This window comes from Berghia stephanieae, chromosome 1 (genome assembly GCF_034508935.2).
Source record: "Berghia stephanieae isolate SIO BIC M18660-M18661 chromosome 1, UCSD_Bste_1.3, whole genome shotgun sequence".
NCBI classification, from domain to species: domain Eukaryota; kingdom Metazoa; phylum Mollusca; class Gastropoda; order Nudibranchia; family Aeolidiidae; genus Berghia; species Berghia stephanieae.
The window spans coordinates 115,591,940-115,615,714 of NC_088360.1; the positions used below are offsets into that span (position 1 = coordinate 115,591,940).

Below are 23,775 nucleotides of genomic sequence, written 5' to 3' on the forward strand. Positions count from 1 at the left end.
CTCTCTAGAATAATACGGCTGAGAACCTTTCCTGGGATAGAGAGAAGAGTGATTCTTCGATAATTATTACAATTACTGAGGTCCCCTTTCTTTGGAAGCTTGATAAGATGTCCTTCCTTCCAATCCTTTTGGGAATATTCCGCAATTCCAGATTCTCTCAAATAGTGGGTGAAGGGCCTCATCATTTCTTTCAGCGTCAACTTATAGAACCTCCGGTGGAATCTGGTCTGGTCCAGCAGCTTTCCCCCTTTTCATATTGTTAATGGCATCCACAATCTCTGCTATCGATGGTGGATCACAGCTAATTGGTAGCTCATTCCTCGCAGGCAACATTTCCGGCGGGTTGTCTGCTGGAGGTCTGTTCAGAAGGAAGGCAGTGGAAATGTTCCCTCCATCGCTTAGATTGGGCCTCTTTTCCAAAAATAGTTTTCCCATCTTTGTCTTTGACTGATACCTCTGGTTTCCCATATAATATTACAGCAAGTGTCTTGGTAGTTTGATAAAGGATCCTCATGTGTCCTGTCGCTGCTGCTTCTGCTTTCTCTGCAAGTCTGTTTATGAATGCTTCCTTGTCTTTCATCACAGATCTTTTTTGACTTCCTTAGCTGTGGCTCGATACTGCTCTTGTGCATCCAGCCTTGAAGCCCTTGTTTGACTTGCATTCATTTGTTCCTTCCTTGTTCTCCTTTTTTCAATAAGGTCCAAGGTGATTGGACTTATCCATTCTTTATGATCCGCTTTCTTTACACCCAATACCTCGTGGCAAGTTGTTATGTAGACTTCCTTGATCTATCCCAATGCCACTCTACATCTATATCCTCATCGAGATCAGCGAGAGGATGGAATCTATTAATCAATTGTAGTTTGAACTCCTCGTTCTTTTCCCCATCTAGTGCATTCACATGGAATGTTCTTCTTGTAGGTGATCTGGTCCCATGTTTTCTGAGTCGGAGCTTAAGCTTTGCCAATAGCAGGTGGTGGTCTGATCCAACAGCTGCCCTTCTCCGTACTGAATCTTTGAGAGATACAAAAATGATCAATCTGATTATCTGTCACACCATCTGGTGAGACCCAAATTGCTTTGTGTATCCTCTTATGTGGAAACACTGATCCCCCAATCACCAAACTTGAATGCACAGAAATTTCCAAATCTCTCACCATTGTCGTTCATCTCTCCCATGCATGACGCCCCATGATACCTTCATAACCGACGTTATCCTGTCCCACTTTAGCATTAGCATCTCCCATCAATATGTTGATGTCTTTCCTTGGCAACTTATCAATGAATTGTTGTAGCAGACTATAAAATGTATCTTTGTCCTCCTCTGTTGCGTCATTTGTTAAGACAAAAAATAGTTTTGAAAAGGAAAACAAATGATCAAGTCACACCTTTGTTTTGGACTTTACATTGGCTCCCTGTTAGATTTAGGATTACATATAAAATTCCTGCCTATGTATCAGATTTGATAAATGTTCACACTCCCTCACGCTCTTTAAGATCCAACTCTCAATCACGATTATGCGTTCCTAAAATAGGATCTACTAAGACCTATGCTGATCGTGCATTTATTCATGCTGCTCCTGCTGTCTAGAATTCTTTACCATTCAGTGTCAGGAGCGGTGTTGTGGATTCCCAGTCGTCTTTTAAAAAGAATTAAAATCTCATCTTATGAGAAGCTCACTAGATTAAATAGAACATCCTTTTAATATGATATACATTTGTTACATAAAAATTCTCATGACATTATAATGCAATCTCCCTTCATCCGCCATTATTGTTAAATGTCCTGATATGATTTATTCAATAATTCATGTTCTAGTTTTTTGTCTCTGTATGCATATGCACGTTTTTGTGAATGTGTGTGTCTTTGTGAGTGTGTGTGTGTGTGTGTGTATGTGTGTGTGTGTGTGTGTGCGTGCTTGTATAAATGGGTGTGTGTACAAAAATGTTTTTAAGCGCTTAGAGTCTGGTGTCTCGGAGTTATAGCGCTATATAAGTTTTCAGCATTATTATTATTATTAATGATGTTTTACAATTTTGTGCGCCTAGAGCTGTTTTGTCCGCTGGATTGGGCGCTATACAAATAAACTTTATTATGATTATTATTATAGATCTGTACCATGTTCATGTTGATATTCTTACTCCATGTTGTTAAGGACACCATGATGATCGTTTCTCCTTGCTGTTCCCATCCTCTCATTGACTTCTGAGCTAACTTGTTTAGAATCATTCCTACTCCCTCTATATGAATCCCGTCCCCTCCCCCTGCATATTAAATCTTCTCCCCAGACTTGAGGTGTTTCTATCCGGATTGTATCCAGTGGGTTTCGTTTATTCCAAGTATATGCAGCATGCATCTTCTCATTTCTGTCACAACTTGAAAGCCTTTTCCTGCTTCATACATGGTGCGAATGTTCCAGGACGCAATTGCAATTCGAAGCTGCTTATTTGGCGAAGACGTCATCGGGTCAGCGGAATCATTTTCGGCTTTGTCTGTTGTCCGTCATAAATTGTCTGTTGTCCGTCATAAATTCTGTCATTGCAGAAACTCTACAGTCGTCCAAGCTAAAAAAAAAAAACAACCCCCCCCCCCCCCAAAAAAAAAAAAACCCCAAAAAAACAACAACTGATAAGCAGGGGCGGGGCTCTACTGGTTGATTTGGTGCCATGCACCACCTCTACGTTCATGTTTAGAACGAAAGCAGCATAATTTTTAAAAATGAAAAAAAAAAAATTAATATACCGTCTTTTGTCAAGGTCCGACACATACTCCCTTTTAAATAAAACGCGTACATCAGACGACCGACTACCGTGACGTTTACTGCCCTAAATGCATATTATTGTTGCGCGTGTGTAGTAGGGACGTGATCTGATGATGTGGGGTGTCTCAATTTCGTTTGGAGCCAATACCTAGCTATAACGTTGGTTCCTATCTACAGTATAATCAACTGTCCTACAACAGCTGGTTGACCTGTAAAAAGGCTTCAACGTTGCCTTCTCAAAAGCTGGCCTTGGTGCCCAGTGTGCCTCGCTCCATCTATTTACAGCACTGTTTGTTTTGGCCACCGTTCGCAAATTATTCTATTTATGTCAGCAGGTCCTATTTATAACGTCAAGAAATAACGACAGAGAGCCGTATCTGGAAGAAAAAGAAGCAGCATGTAATTTAAATATTAGATGCTTAGCCTATAAGATATAGTGTTATAAGATAATTGTACGTGCCTGTGGATCAGTAGCAAATGATTATTTTATTGTTACTGTGTTTAAGCCTTTAAGAGAGAGAGAGAGGGAGAGAGAGAGAGAGAGAGAGAGAGAGAGAGAGAGAGAGAGAGAGAGAGAGAGAGAGAGAGAGAGAGAGAGAGCGCAAAAAATTGTTCCTTTTTTAATAAGTACATTTTCTTATTAATGCTATTCGTTTTGGTAAAATCCTCACACCATTTACCCACCAGATGAAACATGCCAAAATACAAAACTATGCATAACCTTAACGTATATATCGTGATTATTTATTTTAGTGAGAACTAGTATATAACCAAACTGGCGCTCTGAAAATTTAAGCAAAGAGAGAAATGACGTCATCTTCTTTCGTTCTTTAGCTAGTGTAAGATTTTAAAATCTCTGAACTTGGCACTATCATATACTGTGATGACGTCACGCCATTGCAAACAAAACAACCGTTAAAGCAAAACAAAAGATTTTTAGGATCGTTTTTGTCGATTGCCATGTCCTGAAACTAAGTTTTATTTTATCATTTTCTTTTCATTTCTCCACCATAGAATGAATGAAATTGACGTCACTCAACTCTTTGTTATTGGTTTTTGACTGCCAGTTGGGTACTCACTTAATTCTCTAAATCATAGATGCTGCTCGAAGCTCAAAGAAATAAATATCTAACAACAATGTGAAATTGAATGTAAGCTTCAATTAAATACGAAAACAGATGAAATGGACGTTTCGGGTTTCCCCTTTATCAACAAACAGGATTAATGAAACACTACATTCATATATTCATCTTAACAACGCCACTACCACATTATCTCATTCATCTGAAGTGTTTTATTCATCCTGTTTGTTGATAAAGGGGAAAGCCGAAACGTCCATTTTGTTTGTTTCCGTAATTAAATTGAAGCTTACATTCAATTTCACATTGTTATTTAAATCAAATGTAAACGTCAAACGTGTCTATAAGAGGATAATAACGCCGGCTCTTTAAAAAAGCGTCTTTTGTGCGTGTAGGCACTTGCAATAATTAGCTCTCGTGAGTTGAAAACAGGCGAGGATTTCTGTTTCCGTTTTTGAGGGGAAAAAATTTAGGAGTGATTTTAAAATGTTCATTCTTCTTTCTCAATGGAATGAAATGGCATGTATTATATATCATTGGAAAGGGCATAAAATTCTACATACAATGATGCTAATATTATTATCTTCTAATATCATGATTTTGAGAAATCTTTGTGAAAAGAGAATATATGTGTTTTAACGCTTATAACTTTTAAACCAGAGATGGTCCTTCTTAATAAAAAAAAGTCCTTCTGAGATAGAGAGCCTCGCCTTTGGCCTACCAACCTCCGCTGCACGTCCAACTCGCCTTGAGCATGCATTCACGTAAAATATAAAGATTTTTTTTAAAAACCTACCTCTGTTTCAAAAACTAGCATCTTTCAACTTTCTAAGAAACATTTTGATTTTTCAGAACTTTAGTTCGTTAAAAAATACCGGCCAATCTGACCCGTTCAGTCGAATGAAAACGAAATTTTGTTGTTTACACGGTTCAAAGGAAATGTCGTAAATAAGCTTTCATGGACTTCCTGTGTTGTTTTTACAGTGTCACGTGACCTTTTTGAGAAATTTGTCGTCTGCTACAAATAATTAGACCGGTAGGGGGTAGATATTTTCGTTGGCGAAGAGAAAAAGTGAGTATTATTGGACTTGTAGAGAGGCCTGGGGTCCACCAGCAGTCAAGTTGATTGAATAAAAGAAAAAAAGGCCTTTTTTATCCGCCGCCACCACCACCGTGAGAGTGGAGGGGGGGGGGGGGTGCATGCCGACGAGAGGGAGACGTGTCGATTGGTGACCTTGGTGACGTAGACATCTCAAGGATGCTGGCAGTTGCAGTTGCAGGTGTTCTTAACCCCTTAACAGCGAAGCTAATTTTTTGCTTTTAGATAGTAGTTTGCTTTTATCTTTATTATTGTTAACGGGGAATACAGCGTTTCCACCAAGAGAGTAGTCAGACTATCACAACTCGGACTTCAATTGTCTATAATAGTTTTGTCGTTACTTGTCTTTTGATGATAGAAGATTTGGTGTTAGGTCAAAGATCGAATTTCGCCGCTAAAAGGTTGCATTGCAACTGGGTTTGCTCCCCCCCTCCTCCTTTTTTTCTTCGTTTTTTTTCAACTTAGTATTGTTGATTGCTATTTCCTTTTTTTATGATTAGCAAGTGCCGTAGGAGTCTCACAGGATGCAGGAGTACTGCAATTAACCCTTTGCCCGTGACATTGATTTTTTTTGTTTTCAAATAATAGTCGTCATTTATATTATTTTTTAACGCAGAAAAAAAACGTTTCCACCATAAGAGCAGTAAGAATATTGATAAAAAGCGCTTTGAGCACGTTGGGTGGATATTGCCCTATATAAAAGCTCAAGTTTTTAAATTGTAATTTGTTTTTTGTCTTTTGATGAAAACGGTAAGATTTTATTTTTGGTCCAAGTAAGATTGATATTCGCCTTTAAAAGGTTAAGTTGTTTTGTTTTTTTTTTCAGGTTTTTGCTTTTTTTCAAATGCCTAGTGAGAGAGAAAAAACAAAACAATCATACATGTATCTGCAAACAGCAGAACGTTTTCATTTTACAATGAGATGGGAAGGGGAAGGGATAACACTATGACAAGAGAGAGAGAGGAGAGAGAGAGAGAGAGAGAGAGAGAGAGAGAGAGAGAGAGAGAGAGAGAGAGAGAGAGAGAGGAGAGATGGGCGGGGGAATGGGGGGGGGGGGGGGGGATAGTAAGGGGGAATGGGAAAAGATGAAAGAAACAATGGGTTGCCTGATGACGTACATCAAAGGATTGTTACAGCGGTGTTCACGGTGCGTACTTCGTGAAATTTTAACCTTTTACAGTGACACTGATTTTTTTCTCCAGATTGCTTATGCAGAATAGATCGTTTCCACCAAGAGAGCAGTAGTAAGAGTATATTTCGACTCGGGCTTCAATTAAACTATACATCGCAAAGCTTGTCTTTTAATGATAACATTAAGACTAAGATCTGGAGTTTGGGGAGTGTAAGATGGAATCTCGCCATTAATGGTTAAAATTGTTTTGATTTTTTAAAAAATAACACACACACACACACACACACACACACACACACACACACACACACACACACACACACACACACACACGAGCGCGCGCGGTCACGACAGCGAGGACCATCTATTGCTTGTGTTGCAACGGTAAACCAGTTTACGTGTACGTAGATCCTGAGGCTAGATGCCCCGTTACCGTGTACGTAGGCACTCCCGAAAAAAAAAAAAAGAAAGAGACACACACACACACACATACACACGCGCACACACACACACACACACACACACACACACACACACACACACAGTCTCGCATCCGCTACGAACTAATTTTGCGCACCAATTTTTACTGCACTAATGCACCAAATTGCATACCTATCTAGGGACACTTTTTTCCGTATCTTTTTCTCAATAAACTTTTTAAAAAACCTTTGTTTTGCGCGGCAGGCGGCAGGCGGCAGGCGGCAGGGCACTTGGCCATTGGCACTAGGGGGCACCAACCATTGGACAGACGAAAAAAAAAACACGATTTCGCGAGGAATGAATGATGAAAATATTTAGGATATAATTTCAAACACAACTTTTGAAATTCATCAAGGATTGTCTAGTACCGAATGTTTTTTGATAGAAAACAAATGTAGCTTCAAATCTAAACTGCTTTTGACGGTAAGCGGTAAGTTTTTATTTATTTTTCTGTCCAAACGAATGATTTGTCCTGGTTATAGAAGCTAAGTATTGGTAACACCGGCTCAGCTCTCTACATATTAAAGTAGCTTCTCTAAAAATTTCAGAGCAAAATATGTTTGCACTCAAAAGTTAGAGCTCCCCAAAAAACAGTAATTGGCCTCGATCGATTGTTTACAGAAGCTGCCATTTTCTTATACTGATTCACTTCCTGTCGTCTGCTGCGTTTGAGAGATAACTTCGTCAATCCACATCAAAACTTTACATCTTTATATCTTACAATATATTCCATTTATGGAAGTTATTTTTGTTTTAAATTATTCAATTAATTGGCGTTTTCATGTCCATGCATTCATTTTATAATTTACAATTCTCTTCCTTTTTTTTCCGATTGATTTTTCACTGTTGATTTTGACGTGTTTCATCCGTTGACGGACATCTGTCCAATTTAGGGGAACGGGGGAGCGGAAGTTTTTAACTCACTCAATCCTAGAGATTTTTCTACTTTTCGAAATTGGACAAAATGTATTAAAAATTGAGCATGTATATAGTTTTATTCAACTATAATTGACATGCAAAAAATTAAAAACATTAACTTTGATACTAAGCCTATAGAAGAGTAAAGGAAGGTGCCCCATATGTAAACAATAACATTTGACGTCAAACGTGACCCAGATTTTACCGAACTATGCTGCAGTTGACCTTAAGAATAGAGGGTCATGACGCAGGCGCGTTAGTGTTATATGTCTTTTGCTAGCAGACGACACATAACTGAGGCTGAGAGTGGCATCTTCGAAATTATAAGAATAATTTTAAATTAAGTTCATTGATTGATCATACGAGAAGGTAAATGAAGATAACGCACCGTTTACTTCTTATGAGTAAGAAAAGGATTTAAAGCATTTTGTAAAGAGGGATCCCCTGAAATATCCGTGAAATAGAACAAATTCAAATACCTTCTCCCCCGTCATGCTAAATTACTGCGTTGATAATGAAAAGACGACCTTTCAAATTTTTAAAGAGAAAAGACTAGATCGAGACGGTCTATACTCTTTATTAGAAAGAAATAAATATTTGAAATTATAATTTGTATAAGAAGAAATTAGTTTAGAATCGGTATCAGGGAATAATGCAAATCATAGCAAAGGAAAGAAAAATCTATAGACTGACTTACGAATTAAATTTTGTCTCATACTCATGTGAGGAAAAAATCTTTACAAATTTATTCGTTCAATAATTTTATAGATATCTTCATCTTCGCCGTCTCTTTGATTCTAATCTCTCTCTCTCTCTCTCTCTCTCTCTCTCTCTCTCTCTCTCTCCTCTCTCTCTCTCTCTCTCTCTCTCTCTCTCTCTCTCTCTCTCTCTCCTTCCCTTTATTCCTCTTTCTCTCTGTTCCCATTATCAATTATCTATCTAATCAAATCTCGTTTCATTAATATTATCAAGGAATATCAAAACCAAGGACCGATCACGATGTTTAAAATCCAAGAGTCAGTCAAAACGCAAATGGCATCTAAGTCTAAGGTAGGTATATGTGACGTTTAAAAAAAAATTATATTTATCAATGCAATAGGTTATTCGCATCTCATAGTCATAGTCATCACCATGACCATCATCGTCATAAAAATTAAGCAGGACAATCGGTGAATTTGCAGCATTAGCAGTTGCTTGTCTTGGCAGAGATTGATTGAGATGACTTAAAGAAATTCCATAGAATAATGTCAAGCATTTGTGAGATTAAAGTACACGCTAAAGCGATGCACATTATTTCAATAGAAAAACCTACTCATATTAAATCATGGGTTGCATAAACCAATGTCATTTATTATTATTGAAGAAGACAAACCAAAAGCAGATATTACCAGAAAAAAAGGAGGGGGGGGGGGGAGAGAGAGAGAGAGAGAGAGAGAGAGAGAGAGAGAGAGAGAGAGAGAGAGAGAGAGAGAACAGATAGCTAATCGTTGAATATTGTTAATGCAAAAATGTATCCAATTCAACGTGACTCAAAACCCAGGTAAAAAAAATTATGAATATATATTCAACCATTTATAAATTATTGATGTTTAAATGTATATATCACACAGGTCTCAATTTTATCTATAAGGCTGAATAAAAGCTATGTAACGGTGAGCTATCGAAAAAGTATAATACGATTACTTAACTGCAGTTGCTGTGTTTCGGCACTGGCGATGGTAAATGACGATAGTTTAACAACTACTGCTAATAATACATTACTGCTACTCCTCCTCCTTCTCCTCCACCACCTCCTCCTCTTACTACTATTACTACTACTACTACTACTACTACTACTACTACTACTACTACTACTACTACTACTACTACTACGACGACGACGACAACGATGACGAAAACTACTACTACTACTAATATTACCAATACTACCACCACCACCAACACCACTACTACTACAACTACAACAACAACAACAACAACAACTACTACTACTACTACTACTACTACTACTACTACTACTACTACTACTACTACTACTTCAACTACTACTACTACTACTACTACTACTACTACTACTACTACTACTACTACTACTACTACTACTACTACTACTACTACTACTACTACTACTACTACTACTACTACTACTGCTAGTACTATTACAACAACAACTAGCATTATTATTATCATTATTATTATTATCGTCATCATTATCATCATCATCATCACCATCATCATCATCAGTATTGTCATACTATACTTAAGCAAGTTCATTATTAATTTCGATAGAGGTTGTGAAAAAATTGCACTCTCATCAAAAAAGGGTGGGATGATTATATGGACACTTATTAGAAAGGAACAGAACCACCTAGAATCTAACAAATACACGAAAAGATTTTAATGTTAAAGTACATTTATACAAATGATTATACTCGACAACAAAAACAATACCTATATTATGAAAATTTATAATTGGGAAATTTACATAAATAAAAATTCCTACATATTTAAAATCATTTAAACAAGACAATATAAAACATCTGTCCATTGTTTAATGTTAAGCCCGTGTTGGTATTGTCATTTGTAGAATCACAATCAGGGGAAAATAAAATTGAGTTATTCAACATACAACGGTCTGTACATTTGTAACTTTTTTAATTGACAGGTTGTTGAGGACAGAAGACAATCTTTTGTGGGTGAGCCGCAAGGGAAGTTTTTAAAGGTAGATCGAATAGAACAATGTTGATGGTAGAATGATTTTGATTGATAAAAAAATCCTAAAGCAAATGAAAGACAACAATCAAAATCAAAGCATCATAAAAAATGCCATAGGAAATAAATTTGAATATTCTTTTTAATCGCCACAGATCAAGATTTTTGTTTTATTATGTTTGAAATGAAATATACATGTTACATTTGTGGAGGATCCCTCTTATAATCATAATATTTATCTTTCATGAATAATACCCTAGTGAACTAATAATTATGAAAAAAACATTGCAATACTTTTGAATGAAAAACAATTAGTTTTGATAATCACATAACAGTATGTATTAACATGTCTAATTTGAAGACAAATGCATTTTATAAATCTCTGACCCGACCTAACTTTAAATTTTGAATCTAATGTAAGAAGACAATAGAAGTATATATTTCCTAAAAGGCGTGAAAAAAAGGTTTTCAGCAATTGATGGCTTTTCGTGCGATAATATAAATTATTGAGTTCCCCAGTCTTAAATATTGGACAATATGGGACATCTCATTCAATTTTATACATTGGTCTATCATGAGGTTGGTTATGGAAAACTCTGATTATTTTTTCTTTTATACAATAACAATTTTGAAAGTAGACCGGTTCAATATCTTTACTTACAGATTCAAAACTAGCGTAATGGAAAATTTGTTAATCACCAAAACTGTAACACTTTGGAACAGTGTCAATTATTAAACGAAATTGGCTGCTTTCATTGACCGATTCAAAGTAATGTTTTATAGAGAAGAGATCAATTACCGATATCATTGTGATCAAATTCATAGACACATGGTATCCAAAGGTCAGTTGACCTAAAGAACACTTAACATGAAATTTTAGGCTGAAGAGATCATGAGAAGATTGTGGGGAATATGTTCAAAATCACCATATTTCTTCTCGCAAACTTTGTTTCATGCAATAGAATTGTTCTGTACCTGACATTAAATTATTTTTAAAATATGTGAGATTCATATAGATCAGCACTTGACATATTTTTCTCATTATTAGCTTATTCCTAACCCTCCATCAGTCATGATAGGACGACACCATGGACAACTTTTGAAGGTAATAATACTTAAAGCACATATATCTCGGAAGAAATTGCATTTATACTAAACTTAAGATGAAGTAGTAATCTTTACCAATTCAGCACCCAAATGTCATTGAATGTTATTTTTACCGTAAAGGTGTGGCTTTTTACAAAGGCATTACTCTACATATTTGTATTAAGAGTTTCAATTTTATATCCTATCAAGCTTAATAATCTTGTTTATTTACTAAATCACTATATTGCATCAAAGAAATATTGATATACTAGGTAGACATTAAATCACCAAGCTGAATGTAGAAATCTGAAATGAAGATAAAATCTTATCCACACCCCCCAAAAAAAGGAAAAGATATAAAACGTATTTACCCATACTTCGTTAAACATACATTGAAATACACCATATGTTAAGATGTCATAAATCTTTTTTTAAGTTACTTAAAGCTTATTATAACTTTATAAATAATATGGATGTAACTCATATTGTTTGTTTGTTTTTGAAAACTATCAAGTGTTATCTGTGTTGTTTGAGAAAAGGCTTCATTGTTTGATTTCATTCTTTATTACCTCCTATCTACCCTGATCCGTGAAATATGATATTTGTAAAACAAATATAATATAAAACATTCAATTTGAATTTAATTACGAATTAATATGAAAATTGTACAAACTTTCACGTTTTACATTTTTTATTTAAGTACTGGAATGAACTGCCCTCTCGATTTGATAATGTAGAGCAAAGCTATTTATGTAATTTCTTTTTTTACCTACACGGTATATGGCAGAGACAAAACATTGGAAATGGACACATATCATTGATGGTAGATGTTTGAAACCTAATAGATTTTACTTTGCATTAAAAATTTCAGACGTATACATTTCACGTATGTATGAATTAAATGTAATTTGATTGGTTTCCTCATCTTTAACAAATTGTATTTATCTGATAACAACAAATCATTTATAAAGCGCCATAGGAAGCTAGCACATTATCTTTATGGACTGTTTGTAGATTGATTTGCCATGGTTTCTTTTATATTTTAAAGGTGGTCCCCAATCCTTTTGAGTCAAACGACACACCGACAACAAATACAGTAAATAATACGGTAATTTATCGAACGCTGCTTAAGAATGAATATTTAGTTACTAGTTAATGAACATAAAAAGTTCAGACTAATACATTTCAGGTATGTATGAATTAAATTCACTTTGATTTTGATCGGTTTACTCATCCTTAACAAATTGTTTTTGTATCTGATAACAACAAATCTTTTATAAAGTTCCATAGGAAGCTAGCATGTTATCTTTATGGACTGTTTGTAGAATAATTCTCATAGTTTCATTCGTATTTTAAAGGTGGCACCTGACTCAGCTGAGAGTGTGGGCACTTCAACTTCAAGCGATAAACCCACAACATATACAACACCCATGGTAATTATCGTCTATCACACGCTGCTTAAGATTAAGAATGAATATTTAGTTAATTGTTGACGTAAAAATTTCAGACTTATACATTTCATGTGTGTTGAATTAAATGCACTTTGATTGATTTCCTCATCCTGGACAACTTGTATTTATCTGATAACAACAAATCATTTATAAAGCGCCATAGGAAGCTAGCACATTATCTTTATGGACTGTTTGTAGATTGATTTGCCATGGTTTCTTTTATATTTTAAAGGTGGTCCCCAATCCTTTTGAGTCAAACGACACACCGACGACAAATACACCCACGGTAATTTATCGAACGCTGCTTAAGAATGAATATTTAGTTACTCGTTAATGAACATAAAAAGTTCAGACTAATACATTTCAGGTATGTATGAATTAAATTCACTTTGATTTTGATCGGTTTACTCATCCTTAACAAATTGTTTTTGTATCTGATAACAAAAAATCTTTTATAAAGTTCCATAGGAAGCTAGCATGTTATCTTTATGGACTGTTTGTAGAATAATTCTCATGGTTTCATTCATATTTTAAAGGTGGCATCTGACTCAGCTGAGAGTGTGGGCACTTCAACTTCAAGCGATAAACCCACAACATATACAACACCCATGGTAATTATCGTCTATCACACGCTGCTTAAGATTAAGAATGAATATTTAGTTAATTGTTGACGTAAACATTTCAGACTTATACATTTCATGTGTGTTGAATTAAATGCACTTTGATTGATTTCCTCATCCTGGACAAATTGTATTTGTATCTGATATCAACAAATTATTTATAAAGCGCCGTAGGAAGCTAACACATAATGTTTATTGATTATTTGTAGATTAATTGTAATGGTTTCTTTCACATTTTAAAGGTGGTGCATAGGCCAGCTGAGGATGAGGGGAGATCGACCAACCGAAGGGCTTGTGCACAGATGGTAATTGTCTATGAAACACAGCTTAATAATGAATATATATATTTTTTAATTATCGTAACTGATATTGAAAAGAAGAAGTAGTAGTAGTAGTAGTAGTAGTAATAGTAGTAGTAGTAGTAGTAGTAGTAGTAGTAGTAGTAGTAGTAGTAGTAGTAATAGTAGTAGTAGTAGTAGTAGTAGTAGTAGTAGTAATAGTAGTAGTAGTAGTAGTAGTAGTAGTAGTAGTAGTAGTAGTAGTAGTAGTAGTAGTAGTAGTAGTAGTAATAGTAGTAGCAGTACTACTACTAGTAGTAATAGTATATATAGTAGTAAGTAGTAGTATAGTATAGTAGTAGTAGTAGTAGTAAGTAGTAGTAGTAGTATGTAGTAGTAGTAGTAGTAGGGAGTAGTAGTAGTTAGAGTAGTTAGTAGTAGTAGTAGTAGTAGTAGTAGTATAGTAGTAGTAGAGTAGTAGTATTAGTAGTAGTAGTAGTAGTATAGTATGTAGTAGTAGTTGGAGGAGGAGGAGGAGGAGGGAGAGATTCTTATTCTTCTTATCATCATCATCATCATCATTATTATTATTATTATTATTATTATTATTATTATTATTATTATTATTATTATTATTATCTCTATTGTTAAAATTATCATTATTGACAGTGCACCAATTATTTGTAGGTCCCTATCTTTTTAGTCCCTGGAGAATGATCTTTACCCACAGTCCCTTACCGTGGCCAATTGGTTTTGTGATTGATTTACTTGATAATGGTTTTTGTTTGTTTCATTTAGTTGAATAACGGAAACTTTTTATTAATTCCAGGTCACAACAGACTCAACCCGATACGTCAAGAAACTGGAGTCCATTCACAACGTCGACCCATATAAAATAAACCCCCAAAAATATTCTAGAGACGGATCTAACTATCCTCCGATTACTTACGTGGATGTCTTTAATTACTTAGTATTATCCACGAGCTTCTACACATTAGATCAATTCAAGGTATTCCTTTTAGTTTGAATTCATGACCCTGACAATATTTACCATCAAAGAAGTATATAATTTTATATCTTCATAAATGTTCTTGAAGGAATGCATGATTTAGTATAAGCATAATACATATCAATTTATTAAGGAATAATAATCGAGATCCAGGTAAAAATGAATTTGAACCGATTAACCGTCAGATTTGTGAGATATGATTATGGTAAACTAATGGGAATATCAGTAGCCCTTTATCAGTTATAACATACAATACACTAATTATTAATGATTGTTGTTAAAATTGTTCTTCATTTGAAACATATTTTGTTTTATCAAATGCTCTTTTTTACATAACAGGCAACAAAAAATCTGAAAGCTTACAACCAAGCATACAATGGTTGGGTTGAGGAAGTGTTGACACATAAACAAGACAGTTCGTCTAACATTATTTTATTAGGAAAGGTTTGTATCTGTCAAATATTTTTTTATTACATATCCTGTATTTCAAAATATGTATTATTTCATTGGTTCAGTCTTCTGGTAGGTTGAGGGAAAAGTTTGTGTTGTTATTAATAATGCTAATACACAAAATTATTGCTAATAATAATTATTATACTAATAATAATAATAATAATAATAATAATAATATAATAATAATAATAATAATAATAATAATAATAATAATAATATTAATAATAATAATAATAATAATATAATAATAATTATTATTATTATAGTAATGATAATAATCATCACCACCATAATAAAATAATAATAATAATAATATAATAATAATAATAATAATAATAATATAATAACAATAGTAATAATAATCATCACCAATATCATATTAATAATCATATTATTATTATTATTATTATTATTATTATTATTTTCATTATTATTATTATTATTTTTATTATCATTAACATTATCTTCATCAACACTGTAATGTTTCCAAGTAATTAATTTAATGAATTACATCCCCTGTTTTATAATTTACTTTCACTTTCAATACTTCCAGTCTTCTACTTTCACTTCTTTGTTTTTGGTTATCTTTGTATCCTGCCGGCAAGCAGCAACCAACTCTGTATCATGCTTATCAATAAACTTTAATCTTCATCCATCCATCTTTGCATTATTAAATTATCATTTAATACCCATTCAAACATTACAAACACTATCTTCCTCATAATTATATTCATTATATATTATTAACATGATTATAGCTGTGACATTATACAAGAGTTCAATGTTGAATTATTAATATATTACTGTTATTATTATTTTTTAAAAATTCAGGTCAAACATTCGCAAAGACTGCGTATGGCTCCAGAAAGACCTTGGATTGTTGTGAACGACAAAGGAATTGTGTTGACGGCACATTGTCAGTGTATGGCTGGTATGTCGGAGTGTTGCGTCCATGTTGCGTCAGTGTTGTTTTATGTTGAAATGATTAATCGTCTTGCGTCTAAAAAAACGTGTACCGACATACCAGCGTACTGGAACATAGTAAAGGCAGCAGAAAAAGTAGAAGCTAGGAAATTAAAAGAAATTGATTTTACCCCAGCAGTAAAGCAACGGAAGATTTTGTTCAACGGAGACAAGGAAGCAGGCAATGTAGTTAGAAAATCACCAAAAGTAAGCACTATAGAAGAGCGTAAACATTTTTTTTCTGAATTATCCAACAGTGATAGGAAACCAGCAATATTTTCCATTTGGCCCGACTATTGTAAACAATTTAGTACCATTAACTTGCCAGTATCCATTACATCTTTTAGTAACACTTTAGCATTTCGCGAAAATTCAATTTCGGATATATTAAAATATTGTTATTCACTAGATTTGTCTTGCTCCGTTGAACAGAAGAACATGTTAGAATTAGAAACTAGGTCTCAAAATATCAGTCCTCTTTGGCATAAGTATAGAATAGGAAGGGTAACTGCTTCTAAAATGTATATTATTTGTAAAGCTGATAGCGATTCCCCCTCTATTTCCCTTTTAAATAGTATAATTTCTCCATCACCTATATACAGTAGTGCAATTCAGTGGGGTAGACAAAATGAAATGAATGCTATTAAATATTTTATTTATGAAATGAAAAAAGAACATTTTAATGTTAGGTATGAGAGGTGTGGATTGTTTGTTTCAATAGATTATCCTTTTATAGCAGGAACGCCAGATGGAATAGTTAGATGTGATTGTTGTGGAGTTGCTGTTTTAGAAGTAAATTGTCCTTATTCGTGTAGAGATATATCAATTAGAGAGGGAATTATCACAAAAAAGTTAGCATATTTAACATTAGAAAATGAAATTATTTCGTTAAAAAGAAATACTCCATATTTTTATCAGTTACAAACACAAATGTATGTTTCAAATTGTAGTTTTGGTTATTTTGTTGTTTATACAAAAAGGGGAATAGTTAGAGAACGTATAAATTTTGATTATAACTTTATGTATACATGTTGTGAAGTTTCTAAAGAATTTTTTTATAAAGCTATTTTTCCTGAAGTTATTTGTAATTTTTTCACCCTCAAACAAAAGTCCATGTTTTAAATCTGCTGACCTTTACGCAAATGTAATTTCGAATCATTTTGGTTGCATACATATTTTCAATTTATTAATGTTTTATTCAACAATTGAGGTTTTACAATTTTGCTTTCTTAAATCACTAATTATTATAAATCTAGACCTAAAATGCCTCAGAAACATAAATAAATATATGCCTAAACATATGTACATTCATTATCTAAATGCCTCAACACAATAACATAGTTTTTAAAAAGATATTATTATCATTTTATGATGCTCGAGCCTAATTAATTAGTTTCAAAATTTGTTGCCTTGTTGTCTCATTAATGTTATTCTATAAATAAGCATTCCAAGTATAATAATCAAACTTTTTAAATCTTTTCAAGTACTGTTGTAATAACCATACCTTATCAATACTTTATTGGTAATATTGCTTGCTTGATGTTTGTTGTTATTTGTGTGTGTGTGTATGTTTTTATTTTATTTATGTGTGTGGTTTTTTAAAAATTCTTAAATATATTTATACAAAGTGAATTTTCTTGTTATTTGTATGTGTGTCTTTTATTTTTGTAAAGAGTGTATGTGGGTGTTTGTTTAATTTTAAAATTTATCTATTTTACACAGTAAATTTTGTTGTGAATTGAATGTATACCGTGAATCAAGATTAGTTACAGAAAATGACTGCTTTTATTTTATTGGAGTTGTCATGTTTTCCAAGATGTAAGTTTGAGAAGTAGTGGAGTCACATTTCATCCAACAACTTGACTACTTCCATTGAACTCCATATAAATAATATTCACACAAATTTAACATACGAGTTTGTTGACTTTGTGTGATTTACATTAAAAGGTTGATTCAAATGGGAGTCCACCCTGTCTCATTGCGTGACTCAATTGGAACTATTCATCCTCCAAAAATGGAAACAGTGTTGAAAAATATGTGAAGAAATTTGACTGGACATGTTCAAGACTAGGACAATAGATATTGATTAAGTATTTAATGAGTTGAAGGAAAAGATGACAAAGAAGAAAGGAGACATACCAATTCTTATCTGGATACTAAGGACAATGTGACAGAAAATTTACACATGGCATTGCTCATGAAATGCCTAAACAGCCTTAATCAGCATAAATCATCCGAGCCGATAACACTATTTTTAATCTTTGTCAATGACACCGTAAAGTTTGTTTTGTTTGTTTTAAGGGTTTTACGGCGCTTGCAACACATTTAGGTCATATCAGCGCCAGTAAAAAGGAAGAAAATGGGATAGTAAAAAGTTCTAGAATTACAATTAAAGCACCCTTAAAGAAAGTAAGACAAAGGGGAACTGGGAACAAATAGGGATCAGATGTAGATTCCAAGAGCACACTATCAAAGTACTCAGTTTGAGACCACCTATAAGTCTCATCCGGACACAAGCACACAATCCAACAAAGAGGAATACACTCAGATGCTTACATTAAACATTAAAAATAACATATAATAATAGATAACAGAGAGATGATTTACAAGGAAAAAAAATATTATCTCTCAAAACAATAACTATGCATTTGACTGTTTCCCTCCCAGCTAGGACTCCGACGAGTGCCAGGAAAAAACCAAGTAATCTCATTCCAAGACAAAGACAGAAAGCATGTTGGATAACAGATATAAGGCGATAGAAGACACAGTATGGACACCGTAAAGGATCTTCTAAGCAATGTACATGGAGCGATGTATGCAGACGACCTTGTGATCTGGTGCTCTAAAGAATATACCATCACAACCTGCTACAGCATTTAACTGGCCCTGACAAAAACTGGACAAAACATTGGCTCATCAAAATAAACGAGACTGAAACCTCCGATCTAAAAAAAAAAGAATTATCCATTATATTAGTGGACCAGACTAGATCAATTCCTAATCTTTAGGTGCTAACCGATCATAATAGATTAAAACACCACCTCCAAGTCAAATACAAGGTGGGAACTACAAGTCAGTGCCCTTGTGGAACCAGCAGTATGACTGATGAACACATCCTACTGAATTGCCCTCTGCCTTAGGGTAAACAATAATGAACACCAACTGTCCCAACCAGCCTGAAGAGTAAGCTCCAAGGGAACTCAGAGGATCTCCAGAGGACAGTAGCATATCTGGTGAAGAATAGACGGAGTGAACATATAGAAGGAGAAGATGGCAAAGAAAATAGATGCAATTAAGTTTATGTCCAACCCCAAAAATTAGTTGTCGAAACTGAGTTTTCGTCGCCTTCAGTCACTACACACCATTCATACTCATACTTATCTAATTTCAACCTCTACTCATCTAGCAGCGTTGATCTACCCGGTACACTACCCCATCATTCTAAAGAAAATAACAAAATAAAACATTAACCCCCCCCCCCCCTAACAAAAAAAACCCCTCCACACATAAGTCATGTTTGGGGAAAAGCTTGATGACGAAATCAATTCATTAAGACACAACATAATTGAATACCTCGCTATCCCACCCAATCACAAACCATACAGTCATTACAGGTGAAAGAAAAGGAGCAAAGGCTTAAAACTCCGTGCGGGGCTGGTGTAATAAATTTAAAAATTATTACCAAATAAATATACAAATAAATTATATAGTGCAGCAGACTGTTTGCAAATAGTTGACCTGCATTCTCCAGTGGGGAGGCTCTCTATAGACGTAAAACAGTTACTGGAATTTTAGAGTCATTGAAAGCAGTTAGATCTGACAGAAACGGATAATAATAGGCTTTAAAAATGGTAAAGACCGAAAAAAAAGAAGAGGGCACCAAACTGGACTTTATCATCTCAATATCTAATATGGAATGGAGTTAGGGTAGGAAGCAAATTTTAAGAAAAGTGTATTTTTTAAAATGTGTGTGTGAGTGGTGAGGGAGAGTTAAAAGTTGCAAAAAAGATGCAACATAAAAATTTAATCGAATGATCCCTTATCTGTAAACGTGATGAAATCGCCTTCCATTGATTTTGATTTGTTCATTTATAAAATGAGAATTACAGTTAGCATTTCTCACATTTATTTCCCATCGAAAGACTTTTCCCCAAACAATTTTTGTCAATTGCTGGTGTTTGTCAGATGAATTGTCCATATTGTTGTGTTTGGAAGGAATCCAACTATGTTTAATCACTTTGATTTCTTAAAAAATGGATCATAGCCCGAGAGCCATAAGTTATGATTTACCCAAAATCATATGTTGTGTTTTCAATTTTTGATATTTTAAGGCGTAGACTTATTCCTCTTTTGTGCATTTATATTAACAAATGGAGGAAATATCCTTATGTTAGCTTTACGATTGGTTATGCAACATATTATTAGTCAACTTTATTTTCCTGTTGTCAATTGCTTTTAGAAGTCTCAAAAGGTGTTCAAGATGTGTGTTATAAATGAATTCAATTCTATTTATCCTAGATTTTGGGAAAATAAATAAAACAAGCTTTATGTTTGATACATTGATCTATGTCACCTTTCGATGAGTAAAAGTCGATCATGAATATAACTCGAAAGCCATACATTATTAATCTAAGGTGTAATTGTATTCTACTTGATCGCATTTATGTAGAAAGTCTAGGAAAAAATTTTTTATTTCATTTGATGTATGATTTATTTCTGTGGCTTGGTTAATTTAATTTGTATTTTTTGTTCCATGACTCGATGTAAGGACCTATTGGATATAACCTGTCTGAAAGAGAAGAAGCAATAAGAACATTTTTTAAAATACAACTTTATTCCACATGATGGATAAAAATATAAACGGTGGCCTAGTAATGCCAATATTATACCACTAAAAAAAGATAAGGGCATGAATTCCAGAATTAGTATGCCACCAGCACTGACAAATGTACACCACAGCTCTTTCCCTCTCCAAATTAGAGCGTGGAACTGATTTTCCGTTGATGCCACAGTAGCCGCTTCTATCAATACATTTAGACAAATCATTAAAGTCTGTCACTAGGATGAAATTATAAAACCTAAGTGAACTGGTCCCCATACTCAGGGTTACCACAGAACTTATAATGAAGACAGTTTGTATGATGATATATATGAAGTCTCTGGGGTTTGCAATGATTTTGTCACATTTTTTCAACTCATAATTCATTGATATAATCATTCTCTCATCTACATATAATCTTTAACCTGTCATCTGCATTTTTTGCCAAATTGGGACCTAAAATTTGCCAAAAAACCCCCGAAATTTGCCAAAAAGACCAAAATTTGCGGAGGAAAACTAAGCGTTTCAGTAAAAATTAACACGCGATACAGAAAAAAATTATATAAAAGACAATATATGACATTTAAGGACTTGAGAAATGAAATGACTGTGATTAGCGTTGTTACAAAGATTTTAAAGGATCATTATCCTTAGAGAGGAGCTCCCTTGGTTTGCTCCCAGGCAAAGCTGCAACATTTCTCAAGTTTCGCACTTTTTTTTCTCGTTATTTTGTTTTTGCTTCTTTTTTTTTTTTTCCCAAAATTTGCCACGCGATTTGCCAATTTTCCCAAAATTTGCCACGATTTGCCAATTTTGGGAAATTTGCCAAAATTTGCGGATTGCCCTGATATTTGCGGCCGCAAAAAATGCAGATGACAGTTTAACTTATTCAATCCACTTTGCCCTATCAAACTGTTACTGTTAGCAATTACGAGGGTGGGGTTGAAAATTTTGCAACTTTCTTTATAATTTCAAAGATACTTGACTTAGAAACTTACTATTTAGTATAACTACTCTTTAATTGGCTTTGATGTGTCAAAATTTATAAGGTCCATACCGTCTCAACAAGATGCAATAACTTTTGTCCAATTACACAGCCTGGGTCAGAACAAGAAAAAAAATGAAATAGCTGCACCAAAATATATTCGATTCAAGCAGCATGCTGTACTGTTATTGAATGTCTGAATGCTGAAGAGTGATCACCCATTGAAATCTATAAAAGAATGAAGCGTGTATATGATTACACTTTTATAGATTATAGCACCGTTTGGCAATGTGTAAGGTTCGTGGAAGGAGGAAAGCCCCAATGTGATGCCTTTATCCTGCCAATATTCACTAGATACGTCTAGCGTCCATCATTATGACCCAGAGAACAAATGCCAGTCAATGGAATATCGAAACAAGAAGTCGCCTAGTTAAGAAAAAACTTCAAACTTGTGGCATTGGATTGAAAATTGTCACTCAAGAATGTCTGTGACTTAGAAAGTATATTTCAAATTGAATTATTGGAACAGGGCAAAACATTGAATTCTGATCAATATTATGTTGTCTCGATGGGAAACCTGAGAGCCTGACTGAAAATAGTGCGACCCCAGGAAAATGCAATAATGCAACACAATAACCTCGACAAAACATGAGTCAACAGACTCAAACCGCACTGAGGAATATGGATTTCTCCACTCTGCCACATTGACCCTACTGTTCCAACCTCGCACCTTCAGTTCTTGAAGGAATATCTAAAAGGAAACACTATGAATGCGGAGGCTGTTTGTCCATCTAGTTGTAGAGAAAAAGAACGACGTTATTTTACCGACGGGATGTGTCAAAGGGTGAAGCTGTTTTTTGATTTATTATTTAATATGTTATTTCTAAAACTAAGTGAGTTATTACGAAAACTGCAAATACTTTCAGCCCACACTCAAAATTGACATATATAAATTTAAAATATACATAGTATAAAATAGGATATGTCATATCATGTTGAATAAATTTTATTTAAATTTAATTCCAATCTGTTTGTTTATTAAATTTGTATGACAGCGTGTGACCTGCAGGTCTAAGGTTTGATATCTGCTGTGGCTGAGAGCGATGCAAAGTTGAGTCCTTGGAAAATGCTCTTTCTTCACATTCTTTCACTATCGTCATATGTTTTTGTTTTTAAGGGTTTTACGGCGCTTGCAACACGTTAAGGGCATATCAGCGCCAGTAAAAAGGAAGAAAATGTGATAGGAAAAAAGTTCAGAATTACAATCAGAGCCCCCAAGAAAAAGTAAGGCAAAGGAGAATTGGGAACAAATAGGAGTCAGATGTAAATTCCAAGAGCATACTACCAATGTACTTTGTAAGCACAAAGAGGAATACACTCAAATGCTTACATAATACATTCAAAATAACAAATTTAGTAATACATAACAGAGAGATGATTTACAAATAAAAAAATATCATCATCTCCCAACGGTTTCCCTCCCAGTCAGGGCCAGGAAAAAAAACAAGAAAGACAGAAATCATGTTGGAAAACAGATACAAGAGGATAGAAGTACAGTAGGTACCTCCCTGTCCGCTATGGGAGGTCAGGAACCCCAACCAGACAATCATATCTTTGGACACACTCACACATGCATACAGCGTTGAATTCAAGTTATACTTTGACTCTGGTTAAGAAAAACAAAATATTTGATTTGACTCAATAAGGACAAAAATTGCGTCATTGGAATGGGCACTTCACTCAGATGTGGCTATAAGCACTTAAAATATCAAGAGTGCGAAATATTAAATGATGCCTAGCAGTAAGAAAGAAAAAGTCATTAAAGACATTGAAATTGTATTCCAAAACAAATGAACAGTCGGTTAGTACCTGGAGTATGGCAACGAGCTATACAAACGATTACCTTATTAGGATACAAAATACCGATC

General features: G+C 34.2%; 2 protein-coding genes across 8 annotated transcripts in view; both read left to right on the top strand.

Annotated features, from left to right (window-relative positions):
* The first annotated feature begins 6,569 nt into the window (after positions 1 to 6,569).
* On the top strand, positions 6,570 to 22,873 carry LOC144962827 (uncharacterized). Of its 7 annotated transcripts, none has more exons than XM_078896114.1 (13): positions 6,570 to 6,983; positions 8,444 to 8,521; positions 9,082 to 9,123; positions 10,137 to 10,193; positions 11,232 to 11,288; positions 12,318 to 12,377; positions 12,628 to 12,702; positions 12,953 to 13,006; positions 13,257 to 13,331; positions 13,583 to 13,645; positions 14,448 to 14,627; positions 14,967 to 15,071; positions 15,912 to 22,873. In XM_078896114.1, the coding sequence occupies exons 2-13, from the start codon at positions 8,471 to 8,473 to the stop codon at positions 17,163 to 17,165; spliced, it is 2,073 nt and encodes a 690-aa protein (XP_078752240.1). In that variant the 5' UTR covers positions 6,570 to 6,983; positions 8,444 to 8,470; the 3' UTR covers positions 17,166 to 22,873. The 7 variants fall into 7 exon arrangements, with proteins under 7 accessions (XP_078752240.1, XP_078752241.1, XP_078752243.1 ...); XM_078896115.1 differs by having other exon boundaries at positions 6,570 to 6,976; XM_078896116.1 differs by lacking the exon at positions 6,570 to 6,983 and adding an exon at positions 7,528 to 7,840.
* Positions 7,431 to 23,775, top strand: part of LOC144962830 (glutathione S-transferase omega-1-like) — a 47,441-nt gene continuing 31,096 nt past the window's right edge. The window contains exon 1 of the mRNA XM_078896143.1: positions 7,431 to 7,519. The gene's annotated coding sequence lies outside the window, so the exon portion shown is untranslated. The remainder of the gene's footprint in view (positions 7,520 to 23,775) is intronic.